The sequence below is a fragment of the Athene noctua genome, chromosome 3 (genome assembly GCF_965140245.1).
Source record: "Athene noctua chromosome 3, bAthNoc1.hap1.1, whole genome shotgun sequence".
Classification (NCBI taxonomy): Eukaryota; Metazoa; Chordata; class Aves; order Strigiformes; family Strigidae; genus Athene; species Athene noctua.
This window is the reverse complement of record NC_134039.1, coordinates 25,631,496-25,645,780: the sequence shown is the minus strand read 5'-3', so window position 1 is coordinate 25,645,780 and position 14,285 is coordinate 25,631,496. Positions and strand designations below refer to the sequence as shown.

Below are 14,285 nucleotides of genomic sequence, written 5' to 3'. Positions count from 1 at the left end.
GTAGCTTCCTTTAATTTTGATTTAATGGAGCTCAAAATCAGTCATTCCTTTGTTCTTCCCAGAATTGATATCAAACTCACTGCAGTAGGTTTGATACTAGTAAAAAGTATAAAAAGTACTCACATATATTTAAGAGTATCATTGCACCTTAGATATATCCCAGGTCTTTGGGATTTTGTATCTGTTCCAAACTCTGAAAACCTGTATTAGTTCACCAGAGATCCCAGCCAGCTTCTCTTTTATACTTGGCTGGAAGTTATTCAAAACTGAAGATTTAACATGCCTAATTTTCATACATCCACCTCGTTTAATATTGAAATATACTCACAACATCATCCATTGTATCATAGAAATATGTATTGGATGTGGCTGCCTTTTCTGTTTTATCACTGATAATCTGAGCATTTCCACTTCATTATTTTAAAGTAGAGTGAAAAGCAGAAGAGATCATCAGATCATCTAGTTCAGCCTTCTGAACATCACAAATATCATTCAAATTCCGTTAAAAGTGTGCAAATCCAAAACATAGCACTATTCTAGCTACTAAGAAGAAATAGTTAGCTCTATCCCAGCCAAAACCAAGACAATAAGACAGGACAAGTAATTTTTGGCAGTGTTATACAGTGAACTGGTGCTGATGCAGGTTTCCATGATAAGCCTTACATACTCCTCTCAGCCATTTCCCTGCATGAAACACCCCATCCTTATGGGAAGGAACAAGCCTTTTGCAGGCTTGGAGAAGGAAAGTGAATAAACCATTGTATTAAGGCATTTGAATCAAGTTTAAAGACCAACCAGTATAATGAAATACAAACTGAGAAAACTTAATTTGTTTGTGTCTACATGTTCCTATTGGAATAATTTTTCCCTATTGGAAACTTTTGTCTGTCAATCCCTAGCTATTTAAAACTGCAGCAACAATAACCAGTTGTTACTTTCTTGTGTCATCAGTCTTTATCCTAGCTTTTGTTAGAGACAATACAGTGGTATTCATGGGTAACAATAAGACTGTTATGTTTCATTGTTGGGTTTTTTTTTCAAAGCTATACAATGTTCCAGCCATTACAGAAGGATTGCAGTTAGCTGAGTGATGTTTACATGCCACTTCCATACCCTAATAAGAGGTATAAAAGTGTATTGTAGCCAGTGGAGGAGAGGTTCAGCTTGGAAGGTCGGGACTTCTGCCACATGTAGAAAACTAGTCGGGGAAGATAGCACTGTGCTGCCTAGCAAGCTTGTGTTTTTGGTCTCTGTTTCAGTAACATGAGTGTCAGTAATAGTTACTGCATGCTTCTTATTCATGCTACTGCTGTGATCATTTGCTTTTGGGTAATATTAATTTTGTGGCTGTACTAAGTTAGGAAACCATTTACATGGATATCAGTGTCATGGCTGTCTCACCCTGGCAGCAGGTTGTCTCATCCCTATGATGGGGCTGTTCTTGACAATGCTTTTTGGCATTCCCATAAAAGCATACACAGACACCTACACCAGCAGAATCAGCACTGTTTCTGGAAGCAGGGTCTTTCCAGCATTTTCTAGCATGATGCCTCACACAGTTACATGCTGGAGGTGACAGGCGTATCTGATACATTGCATGATCTTTGTGCATTTCACAGCACTGCTTCACACTGCTCGGCTCTTCTGCTCTTTGTAGTAGCAGCTAATATCACAAGACTTGGCAAAGTTGTGTGGTTGCCCAAGGTCATCACAAAGGGGATGAAGATCCTGAGTTTGCAAATATGTGGGATGAGTCTGAGGGCATGTTTTTGGCACAGCTATCAGACAAAGCAGAGGTTCTAACACATTCTTGCTTTTCAAACACAATGTCCTTGACTTTTGACACTTCAGCTTCTAACAACTGTAAGTGTTGTCTGGGATTGTGGGAGGTTGAGACAGGGTGTGAGAAAGCAGGAATCCTAATAATTAAGACTTGCTCCTTGTGGCAAGAAGTGAAGTCCATGCCTTAGTTTGGATATGGTGTAGCAGGATTCCCCTTTCCATAGCCAGCTGGAGAAGCAACATTGTATCACTGCTCCTTCTGGTGTCTTTGAAGGTAACAAGGCAGGAAGAAGATCTGAGATGTGCCAACAGTTACTCGATTCCAGGAAATAAGACCCAAGTGCTAAATCATTCCGTTTATTTATTAGTCAAATGCTGTTTCATGGTCTTAAACGTTCTTCCTGATAAAATAAAAACTATTTTGACTGAACAATAAAGTTTGTGACCACGGGTATTGTTCTTAACTCTATAGGTGGTGTTTAGTGTTGCTTCCCGTGACTTCACTGTGACTGTTTATGTAATTTACCATTGCACTCGGTTAGTCATCAACAAACTGCATAGATTGCTGGTTGAGGATGTTGCCTCAGGCTGAGTGGTTAATCAAGTGGTATGGCAAATGCCAGCCTTTCTGATTAAAAGATATTGTCTCAATTCAGTGCCTGTTCTGGATTGGGTCCTAGTCTGGAGTTAGGAAGGGTTTCTTCTTTATGATCCTATTTGTGTTACACAGTTTTATGATTCTGTGATAAATATGCCTGAGAGAGTTTGAAAAGGACTTTATCCTGGTTCTTAGTTTGTGTTTCTCATTTCTGGTGGGAACTTTTTCCTCTTCAATAATATTTTTGGCTTCTTCAGGAGATGTGAAAAATGAGGTCCACTTTCCTCTTGAGACACTGGAGTTTGGTCACAGCTAGAAACAGGATGCAGGAGAAGCTGGTGCTCTTAGCCATCTCAAAATCTCTTACAAGCTTGGTTAGTGTACCTTGTCCATGCATGCAGGGTTAAACCCCATCACAAACTAGGCTGGGAAAGAATCTGTCTCTGTGTGAGGTCCTCAGAAACTTCTGGTTCTTTGTCTTCCTCTGCAGCATAGAGCACATTGGCTTAAGTTAAATTCACCTAATAAATTCCATGGCACAGCAGATGTGTAGGTGATTTCCTTTTATTTTTCTTGCAGCCATTGTATTTATGGCTTTTGATGTTTTACTGTAGGCTTTGCACTTTCATTGGCTGTTTGAGGGAACTCTGTATAGACTATTAGCAAATGAAAACATCAAAATACGGGAACTAGGAAAGAACGGCTGTTTTGTGTCATTAGGCTACACATACAGAATATTGCATTCTGACACTTGTTTAGGTGGGCAAGCCCATTGTCCTTGAGGTTCATGAAGCAGTGAAGCCCCACCGTGGCATGTGGTTGCTCTTGGAAATACTGCTAAGTTAACAGAGAAGTGGGAGCATGAGTAGTGCTTCTTGAGGTGTTTCTGGGACTTGTTTCCCCACTGGTTGCTGTCTGTGGTGGTCACAGAGATGTTTTGATTAAAAAGTTGACTGCTGTACTAATAATGCAGGTGCTGGTGAGGTGGTAAGTACTGAGACTGCTTCCAGTGCATGTATTTGTAAGAACTGTTTTTCACTGAAACTGCTAGGTGAGTAAAAGTAAGGAAGAAGTCATCCCATTTTACTGCCAAGCTATTAAATTGAAATGAACAATTTTTCCTCTTCTGTGGTAATCATCAGAGACCTTGCCGTACTTCTTATGCCGTACATTTTAAAATCTTAGCTTACATATATACCTACAGTTGTTGTGTCACCTACTGCCTCTGTAAAATTGTTGACTACAGGTGTTCCTAGCAGACTGATGGCAAAATAAAAATGCCAAGTAATTGGTACCCCCACTCTTAATTCAGTGTGTCTTGTATTGCAGAACATATGCAAAATGAAAGGGAAGATCATCAGAGAGCTGCATGCAGATTTTGACTGGTGGTGGTTTTGGAAGTAAAGGAACAAGGAGATACGCAGAGATTGCTTTTTAAGCTATTCTATCAAATGTTATATCTCTGTTTTAATATTCCATGTGATGTGGCTTCTTTCAGATGATCAACTGGATTATCTGAGATCAAAGAAAAGGGAGTGATAGTACTCAGCTGCAGAAAATAGCAAGAAATTACTACCATGGCAGGGTGGAACACAGACACACTGACTATGAAGCACTGACTTTTTGTGGAATTTGTTTCAATACACACATCTAGCCAGTAAAAATTATTGAGGTGGAGGTATTTGATTTCTAATCAATAAGTTTAAAAGAAGCTTCAAAGAAAGTTTATACAACAGTATTTTAGAACTCTTCCCGTGAGATTTGTTAGATAAGACCATTAGACGTTTGTTTTCTGGACTTTATTATTTGTATGCTTACTAATTATAACAGAAGGACCTAATAAATTATGTATCTATGTTAAACAGCTTGCTTTCAAACAAAGGAAATTGGCCACAACACTAATTTCTTCTATTTTTATCTTTCTCTTAAAGGGCAACACTTTAAGGAAAATACTCCTATATCGCTACTTTAAAGGAGAATATGGAAGTGGTATGAATGGGCCTCTGTCTGCCAGCTACAGCAAAACTGCACAAGTGGGAGGTAAATCAACACAGATCATTTAAAGAGAACAAAATTAGCAGCACCATTTTTTCTAATAGACACATTGGAAGTGCTCCAGGGATTCAGTTGGTAAATAAATCAAACACATTCTGTAACCAGTTAGAAGAGAGGGAGTATCAGACATTTCCTATTTTTAAGTTGCATTGCACTTGTCTCAGATGGCTGGTGTGCAGCTGGCAGTACCAAAGTATGGACTTTCCCCATGTCCCCCAGTCAATTAATGAATTCAGTTTCAATTGGTAACACTGTTACAATTTGCCAGTAAATCCACATCCAGAAATTCAGCAAAGCGCAAAACATTTGAATAAAGATGTTGCTGTTCCTGGAAACTAAACATTTTTTAGAAATTCCAGATCCTTTATTCATATATCAGAAAAATAAGATATAAGGAAGAGCTGCTCACAACAATATTGGTTAGGCAGTGGAACAGATTGCCCCCAGAGGCTGCAGAATGTTTACCAGACAAGTTTAGCAGACACGTTCCTGATGAGCCTGATCTAGCTAACGTGAGGAGGAATTTTGAGTAAATGATCTCTGTAGGTCCCTTATAGCCTAATTTTTCATATGATTCTGTTATAGAAGCCACAAGAAGTTACTGTTGGATAGTTTCTAAGAAAACCCAAAATAATGTATGTTGTAGGAAATGAGGTAGAAGCTAGGTATAGAGCCAGGTCAAAATACTTGCCTTTGCATTTTCAGCATATATTAAAGGCGTGCCCAGATTTGTGAGTGTTTCCACATGTTACCCAACTGATCCTCCTTGACTGTTTCAGTGGAGACACTGGAAGCGTTTACAGTCTTAATATCCTGTACACCAAATTTTACTCCCTAACAAAGATAGTAAAGATTTACTATTTTTTTAGTTCTCGCTCTAAAAAGTGTGTTTATGGCTTCATCACAAACAAAATCTGAACAATTCTAATCAGTTTAAAGTAGTACTGACTGATTAAAGTGGTACTGTATTTTCCTAATGAAGTAGATGCAGTTACATCTGTATAAACGTAACTGTAGCAGGAAAAATGATAATCTATGAAAATAAAACATGGTTGGTTTAATAAACTAATACAATTTAACAAAATTCCTTAAAACCGCACCTTTAATTTGGATTAACTGAAGTCTCTGTTCTTAAAGAACATCATCATGATGTTAATGGTCTAGGAGCTATACTGGCAAAATGTTCAGCTAGAAGGTCATACCTATAACCAGAGTGGATTTACCAGTACACAGTCTTTGTATAGATTAGGCTCTGAGATTGAAAAGCAGATTTAAAAGTGGTCTCACAGCACTGACCATACACACAGTTTAGCATGTGCAGCAGTGGAATTAGAAAGAGGATTGGTGGACAGATCAGTGTCATTTCCAACTTCTTTGTTGTCTGAATATCATGACAGAACAGTATTTCGGGGTTTTGTTTTATCTCTTATTCTTAGAGTCCAACACTGCAATTTCACACAAAAATCTTGTTTGTACCAAGGGGAATTTTACCTGAAACATAATTTTAGATTTATTACATTGCTGTTGTGTGCATGAGACAAATTATTATTACCAGTAGATTCATTTTCATATACATATGTGAAACAAACATGAATTGGTATGTCTAATTTGCAGGTGGATTTTCAGCACAAGACTTGGATAAATCTGGAATAACCATATTCGATATTCAGTGCCTTCTGGATAAAGAAGGTGCATCAGAACTAGTCATAGATGTTATAGTAAACACCAAAAATGACCGAATTTTCTCAGAAGGCATTTTGCTTGGTATTGCATTGCTTGAAGGTGGAAATACACAAACACAGGTACTTATTTCATTTACTTATTCACATACGGATTTTCAAATGCATGTAGTCTGGAGACAAATAAAAAGAACCTTTTGTTCTGTGAGTTCTGTGAAAAGTTTATCACTATAATATGTATTGCTATAATAGAAATGTAAATATGCTCTGTTATTATGCAGTATTTCATAGTTTAAACACTTCAGTAGAAGAAAACATTTTTCAGCTGTCCTTTATGTGTAGTACAGTGCTTCTTTTAGTCTAGTCTTTGCCATAGGAGCATTATCTCTAGTTATTTCATATCTCTCTTTAAAATTAAAAATTACAATACTTTCAAGTTTATAATAGTAATAAAATAAAATTATTTTCTAGAAACATTTAGGGACATTTATCAAAGTCTCCAAAGAGAGAAAAACTAGCCATTTGAGAAGACCAGTATCCCAGTCCATAGAAAATAACTGCTTTAAACTACAGATGCTAGTTTTTGTGAATAATATCCTTCTCACCCATCTTTGCCAAATTATTGTTTATTCTTACTCTATGATCAGCAGTTATCATAAGAGAGGAGAGATGGTATGAATCACTCCCTGCATTTCCCAATATCACATCACTGCCTGTGAAGGGAGCCTAAATAACCAACTTAAACCTCATTGTGAGACTATAAAAGTTAAATGAGAGGAGTCTCATCCTGTATATTTATTCTGTAAAAAGAATAACATGATCTGTGACCCTTACAGAGTGTCCAGAAAATGTTAAAGAAGTGAGATTTTATTGCAGTTTTCTAAAATGAATTGTTAGGGGCTGTAAAAGGCTTTTACTTTAAGGTAGTTTGTAAGCTGTTGAAAATGGTACTCAGCCTGCTTGACGCTAATGCTACGGGACTGGACTTAATAACCTAAAATATTAATTCCAATTCTGTCTGAAGCACAAAAAATATATAAAATCTAAATTATAATATTACATGTTAGATGTTTCATGCTTTCTCTTTTTGTTACATAGTAACAATTACTTTTCACTATTATTTGTAGATAGAATATTATAACTCCAGAATGCATGGAGAAATGAAGAGTGTCACAAAGTAATTTAACTTCAAGTGTAATATTGTGACATTTTAAAGATTGCAAATAGCAGTGTTCACTATTTTATCCAAATTTTAAAATGTTGTCATCAATCTTTGTTACCAGCCTTGTTTATCACTTTGTGAAAGAACTAGTCAGGCAGTGGGCAGCATTTGTTCTATTAAGTAATTATTCATTTGTTTCACAAAAAATAGTGTATGTTTGTATTTTTTCCTGACAAGATTGATACCTAAAGAATGAATTTTTTGCAGTATTCGACTTACCAGCAACTGAAGGAGCAAAAAAAGTCAGAAAAATTTTTTAAAGTCCTGTATGACCGCATGAAAGCTGCTCAGCAGGAGATACGATCAACAGTGCCAGTGAACACTGTTGATTTGGGGAGCAAAAAGAAAGATGATGATAGTGACCTAACCATATCTGTTCCGAAAAAGAGAGGTAAGAAGGCACCCATGTAAAAGAGGTGACAACTGCATTATATTCACACTGCACCTCTGATACTGTGCTGTGTTGATCAATAAGCTTTAATATTAATCATTGCTAATTTGCATCTTTTGCCTGTTTTTCTCTAAATTATAGGCCATCTCTTAAGCTGGTTACAAGGATTTAGCTTTGATGAAATCAGTGAAGCTATGCCAGTTTACACCGATAGAAGATATAGAAACATATTTTTAGAGAAGCAGAAGTAGAGGCTGCTGCTAATGGGGCTATTTCACAAGAGCAAGCGCAGGAATTGGTTTCCCACCCTGTGGTCCTTCCATTGTTCTCATCATTTATTGGATATGGGAAAGAAATAGTAGGGGTTTTTGTTTTAATGTTCTGTTTCACTCTGGTTTGTGGTTTATTTGGAACATGCTATCCCTGCATGAATGTTGCTTTGATATTCTTTGTAAGTTGCCTAGAGGTCTTTGAAAAGTTAGGCACCAACAAAGAAAAAGTTTCATTCATTATTATTGTTTTCTTATTCTTTAATCAAATGAGGAGAAAGAGTTTAAAAAATGAAGGAAAATTATCTTCTTTTCAGTAAAGGATTCAACCCTGCATCTGAAAGAGGGTATGAAAGGACAGTTAACAGAAGCATCTTCTGCAACATCCAAGGCTTACTCTGTGTATAGAAGAGAAATGGACCCAGAAATAGATCTTATGGGCTCTGGAACAGATGCTACAATTGCAGAAGAGAAGTCCACAGAGGAAACAATCATAAGCCCTGCCATTGCAATCATGCAGCCAATACTGAGATTTCTTCAGCTGCTGTGCGAGAACCACAACCGAGAGCTCCAGGTAAACTCTTTTTTGAGCTGAGCTCCAAAAGAAGTATTACAGGAGCTGGAAATTTATAAAGAAATAAAAACATGCCGGTGTCTGGCTCCTGTTACAGAATAGGGGTGTCTAAATTGTTGTTCTTCTTTTGGTTCAAGGGATAGAATAACCCTTTTCAAGAACCACTTGCACGCCGTGGTTGAGCTCATGTTTATGTCCTCAGAATTGCTTGGGGTCCGCAGCATAGCCACATGGAATTGAGCAGTGTCTAAATGTCCCTGTTAGTACGGTTTCTGTGCACAAATGGTGGATCACTTACCACAGGCTTGAAGATCGCAGGAAGTTTCTGGGCAAAGTTTGAGTACTGCTCTTTTCCCTAGGTATTATGATGTGTCTTTGCTATCAGTTTCTCTGGTAGAAATTACTGTCCCCATAGCAACCTTTGCAAAATGAATTCTCTGCAAATGTACCTCAGTGCTGTGTCCAGCAGCCTCCCTTAAAGCAGTGTTGGGGGTGGTTTGAGCCAAGTTACCGTTCTGCACTGACACTGACAAGGAGTGGTTGTAATGTGCACCAAACCTGCTCATCTGTGGGGCAACAAGCTTCCAAGAGAAGGGTCATAATAGATGAATGGGAGCAGGTACGCAGGACATACATAAGACAGTTAATGCCAGTGCAGATGTTTGGAAAGTTCACTCTCCTGAGCCCTCCTTTCTCTACTGATTTACTCAGATAATAGTTCTCAATTACTGTGCTAAGGTGTAATGTATTTCCTACAGTGCAGTGTACTTCAGTACTTAAGCTACTGTGGTCATATGGTCATAAATTGTACCCTTCAATATTTTTGTGAAAAAAAGACTGTGTTTGACTTGATTCTAACTCTCTCTTTTTTTCTTTTTTTCTTTTTTTTTTCTGGTGTTAATTTTCTCCACCCACCAGAACTTTTTAAGATATCAGAACAATAAAACAAATTACAACCTTGTTTGTGAGACCCTTCAGTTTTTGGACTGTATCTGTGGAAGCACGACAGGCGGGCTGGGCTTACTGGGCCTTTACATCAATGAAAGGAATGTGGCTCTTGTGAACCAGACGCTGGAAAGCTTGACTGAGTATTGCCAAGGTCCATGCCATGAAAATCAGGTAGGACTCAAATAACTTCTGGATGCAGAAGAGTATACCTGAATGTATGGTATCTATGTGCTTATCATAAACCCTTCAGTGTTCTTAATAACATAAATTCACTTTTAACTGCTATGATTAGACTTAACATGTTTCAAACTTTCATAAGGACTGAGCAATCATTTTAAGTCAGAACTCAAAATAGTGGACTCTTCCTGTAGTATGTCTGATTATGTGGAGGGTTTCCAGTTCTTTTGGAGAGAGTTCAGTGTCTTAGGTCAAGGTATTAAACCTCACATTGTGAGACTGGGTTTTGAGTTGCAGTTATGGAATTACATTGCAAACACAACCTTGTTTTCTTCATTTTCATATATTTTGCCTTTGCTGGTGTTTATATAGGTTGTAACATGTACTTTCCTTAATTCACATAACTGCCACAAAGTTTAACTTACTAGCCTGCTATACTACCTAGCAGCATCTTTAATTATATCAGCAGTGAAATGGATGAGACTGAAGACCATGCTTCTAACCTGTGCGTTATTTGATGCAGTCTTTTAAAGTCATATCTCATTAGTGCTGTGCTGAGGCAGTATAGAAAGCTAAAGAATGTAGTTACATGCTGCTGTATTTGATCTGAAGAGAACTGTAGTGAAGTTGTCACAATGGATGAAATTGCAGAATTTTTACTATGGATTAGCAATGGGAAAATTGCAGTGCGTGAAATTACAGAGACAGTCTATTCTTGATACTAGAAAGGGTTGAATAATACATGCGGTATTAATGCTACTTCATTAATGTGCAAAAATGAAGTGTAAAGTGCTATTATTGCCATTGCTGGTAATCAATTGCCTTTATTTAATATTTTAAGAAAAAACAAACAAAAATCCTTTAGTGGACTAAATTTTAAACAGTCATATTTGATCCACTAATGAATGAGCAAAACATCTAAAAAAATAATTACAGGGCTGTGAATGAAAAAAAAAAAAAGTTTCAAGTTAATGTGTTCTCCAACAAGTTTACTTGAGGAGCACTGGAGGAACACTGATAGTGGAAGGGAATGATTAGTTACACTTTATTACCTAGACATATCTGCTGGAAAGTCACTCAGGAGTTGAGTTATGCTTGCTTACACCAACTGCAAGTCTAATTCTGTGTATTTCAGAGGCAAATGCTCCACACTGTCATTTTCATTTTTTCACTCTCGCTGTCTTTCTGTAAAACTTTTCCTTTCCTGTTGTCATATAAACCCATTAGAAGAAAATATACCATAGGCTTTTGTATAACTGACACTTATTTACAAGGCTTAGAAGATCCAGGACTCTGGCTGTAAAAGCGTTTGGGAAGTACCCTTGGTCATAATGACAGTTTTGAGTTCCATGTCCAGAAATGTCCTTCTGTTCAGGACATGTCCAGATGCATGTAGAAAACCTTAATCTTCACGAACAATTCATGGTATAACAGCAATATTAATGATTGCTAAATGCAAATTAAGAACTTGAGTGTGCAATTTTGATTGTGCCTAGATTCAAGCATGTTTTTTATGTCTCTGCATATATGTTCAGCTGAATCTGGCAGTGCTCCTGTGGGCTGCTGCCCGTAACTTGTAACACTTGGTGCCAAACCCTGCATGATTCACTGCAAGTATATGCACCACCTTTTTTCCAGTTGTGTAGTTCACTACTGGTGGTGTTGGCGTTAGTTCTGTGCTACACAAGTCTCCCTCAGCACCTCTTGTGGCACGTTTTCAGACTGCTCTGCTTTGACTGGGAGATTCATTATTGTCACAAGGTCTTTCAAGTTCTGGGCCCTTGTTTTTCAAATTTGCTGATGTGCACATTCTCTCTGCCTGTCCAATCTCCCTGTTTTTCCCCCTCCTTCCCTCCCTCTCCCCCTGGCCCCAACTCCCTTCTGTTATTTTGCAGACTTGTATAGCCACCCATGAATCTAATGGGATTGATATTATAATTGCACTCATCTTGAATGACATAAACCCTCTTGGCAAATACTGCATGGACTTGGTGCTTCAGCTGAAGGTACAGTAAATGTAACTTTTTAAATTTAAGTTTGAGTAACAATAGAAGACATACCTATGCAAGAGCTCTAGGCATCCTGACATTTACTTAATCTCACAATAGCATAAAATACTCAGTAGCCTGTGAAAACAAATGTTGCAGATTAATTCAGCTTATCTTCTGAATCCTTATCAGACCCTCTACCATAGACTTTTTGACCTCCTGTTGTTTGGGAGTGTGCCCTCAGCTTTTTTTTTAAAAAGTTCTAGCATGAAGAGTCTATATTGTGGACATAAAATCTCACAGAACTGATAAATAGCAACACTGTGCAGAAATGTAACATGTCAGGCATTCTCTGTGTGTACTGAACTCTCAAAAAATTGCTTCAAAAGGAGATGTTGTGAAAAAGGAATAATATCGGATGATCTGTAAATAAAGTTGAAAACAAGGTGAAAACAATTTGTATTTTATTTCCCTTCTCAGTATCCACTGAGGGGGAGGACAAAGAGTAGAGTGGGAGGGCTTGCAGTTTTGTTTTGTATTCTGTGGAGAGTTGGATAGGCTATAGATATGTTTCTTCAGTCTGTGTGCCATTGGATGCAGAGGGAAGCTCTGTAGCTATACTGTCTGCCAAGTATTTCCATTGCAGATGGTCTGTTTCCTCCCCAAAACCAGCAAATACTTTGTGGTAGCTATATTGCATCATATTGGCAATGTTGGATGTCTAATAAAATAATTAATATAGCTATATATAATGTACAGAGAAACATGGAATCAACAGCACTTTACACATGATTTTAGTAACTGTAATTACATTTTTGAATGCGATGTATTTCAGGCCCCCCTCAAGCAAACACTTAAGTAGCTGTTTAACTCTGAGCATGAAGACAGTTCTTTTGAAGTCCACATTTCAGTCTGTATAAAGACCTAGATACAGTAACTCCAGTGCCATTTTGTTTTGCTGTTATCATGAAGCTAGCAAATGCTTGTAGAACATCTTTTCTATGTAATAACCAAAAATGGAGTTCAGAGACATTGATGCAAGGACCAGATTGACCCTGTTCACAAGAGGCTATATATGCTATACTTTCACTTAAATAGCAAAAATTGTGGTGAACAATACCAAAGGTTCAAACTGTGGAAATTATTCTGATTTTACAGAATCACAGAGTCATTTAGGTTAGAAGGGACATCTTGAGGACATCTTGTCCAACCCCCCTGCTTAAGCAGGGTCAGCTAAAGCAGGTTTCCCAGGATCATGTACAGTTGGACTCCACAATCTGTCTGGGCAACCTATTCCAGTGCTTGATCACTCTCACGGTAAAGAAGTGTTTTCTTGTGTTCAGATGGAATTTAATGTGTTTCTTAATTTGTGTACATTGCTTATTGACCTCTCACTGGGCACTGCTGAGAGGAGTCTGACTCCCTGTTCTTCATTCCCTCCTATCAGGTATTTATACACATTGATAAGATCCCTCTGATCCCTCTCTTCTTCAGGCTGAACACTCCCATCTCAGCTGCTCATTGTATGTAAAATGCTCCATTCCTTTAATCATCTTTGTGGCTTTTTACTGAACTCATTCCAGTAAGCGCCTATCTGTCTCTTGCTGGGGAGCCCAGAACTGGACACAGTGCTGGGCCAGATGTGCTGTCAAGAATTAGATCCAAATTAAGAATAACTGGTTTTTCTTTTGAATGGCAAAACATAGAAATAATACAGCCCTGAGTTTATCAGGTAATGTTTAACATTGACAATCTGTCAGTGTCCATAGGTGACTCTGAAGTTGTAAATACATAAATTTTGCAGTGAAAATACAGAATACAAAGTGTATAGAACCACATGCTGCTTACACATACAAACAAGCTCAGACACTGGTTTTGGGGTACATTATATGTTGAACTCGTACCCCCCAACCAAAGCAAAGGCACTTCAGAATTATATTTTCCTGTGCCATCTTAATTTAGCTTGTTTTGCATATAGTTTTTGATGTGGTATTTAATTACATCTTCATGGATTATATTTTCCATGGGACGCCCAAATCATTTAGTGAGCAGGGTAGACAGTGTTCACTGAGTGCACAGATGGCCAATGTTCTGTTCTGCCTCATTATTTTGAGTATGACCCCCTGGCCTTCCTTACTGACTAGTGTTTAAGTCGTGGAACACAGTATGACCTCAATATCTGCCACTCTTTATAGTGGCAGGATGAAGAGACATTGTCAGTCTAAGGGCAGAGAGAGGCTAATGCGAGTGTGTGTTTGACTTTTCTCACAGCACCTTATTCTGCTTTATCTAACTGTTTCATGCGTTAATTTATTTTTCAAAAATTCTTATGAGAAGTGATGCAAATAAGATGAGATGGGAACCCAAGTAAAGAGAAATGAAGGCCAGAAGTACTTTGAGCTGTCCTGTTTATAGCACCTGGGAACTGATTTTTCGCAGTACTAATGTGTTATGAAGAACTTTATACTGTATTTTCCAAGTAGTGGACCTCTTTTCCTCATTGATATCTGGGAATGGAAATCAGATCCTAGAGTCTCAAAGCATGCAGAAAATGAGGAACAAGTAGTCAAATGAGCATCTCAATGTCAGGTGCAAGTGATCA

At 37.8% G+C, this 14,285-nt stretch overlaps 1 protein-coding gene across 4 annotated transcripts in view; it reads left to right on the top strand.

Annotated features, from left to right (window-relative positions):
- The window catches only part of ITPR2 (inositol 1,4,5-trisphosphate receptor type 2), a 287,303-nt gene that overhangs the window by 192,182 nt on the left and 80,836 nt on the right, over positions 1–14,285 (top strand). For all 4 annotated transcript variants that reach the window (XM_074902357.1, XM_074902358.1, XM_074902356.1 and 1 more), the window contains exons 38-43: positions 4,312–4,420; positions 6,050–6,237; positions 7,544–7,727; positions 8,314–8,570; positions 9,489–9,689; positions 11,591–11,701. In XM_074902357.1, coding sequence (XP_074758458.1) covers positions 4,312–4,420; positions 6,050–6,237; positions 7,544–7,727; positions 8,314–8,570; positions 9,489–9,689; positions 11,591–11,701 — 1,050 coding nt within the window. The remainder of the gene's footprint in view (positions 1–4,311; positions 4,421–6,049; positions 6,238–7,543; positions 7,728–8,313; positions 8,571–9,488; positions 9,690–11,590; positions 11,702–14,285) is intronic.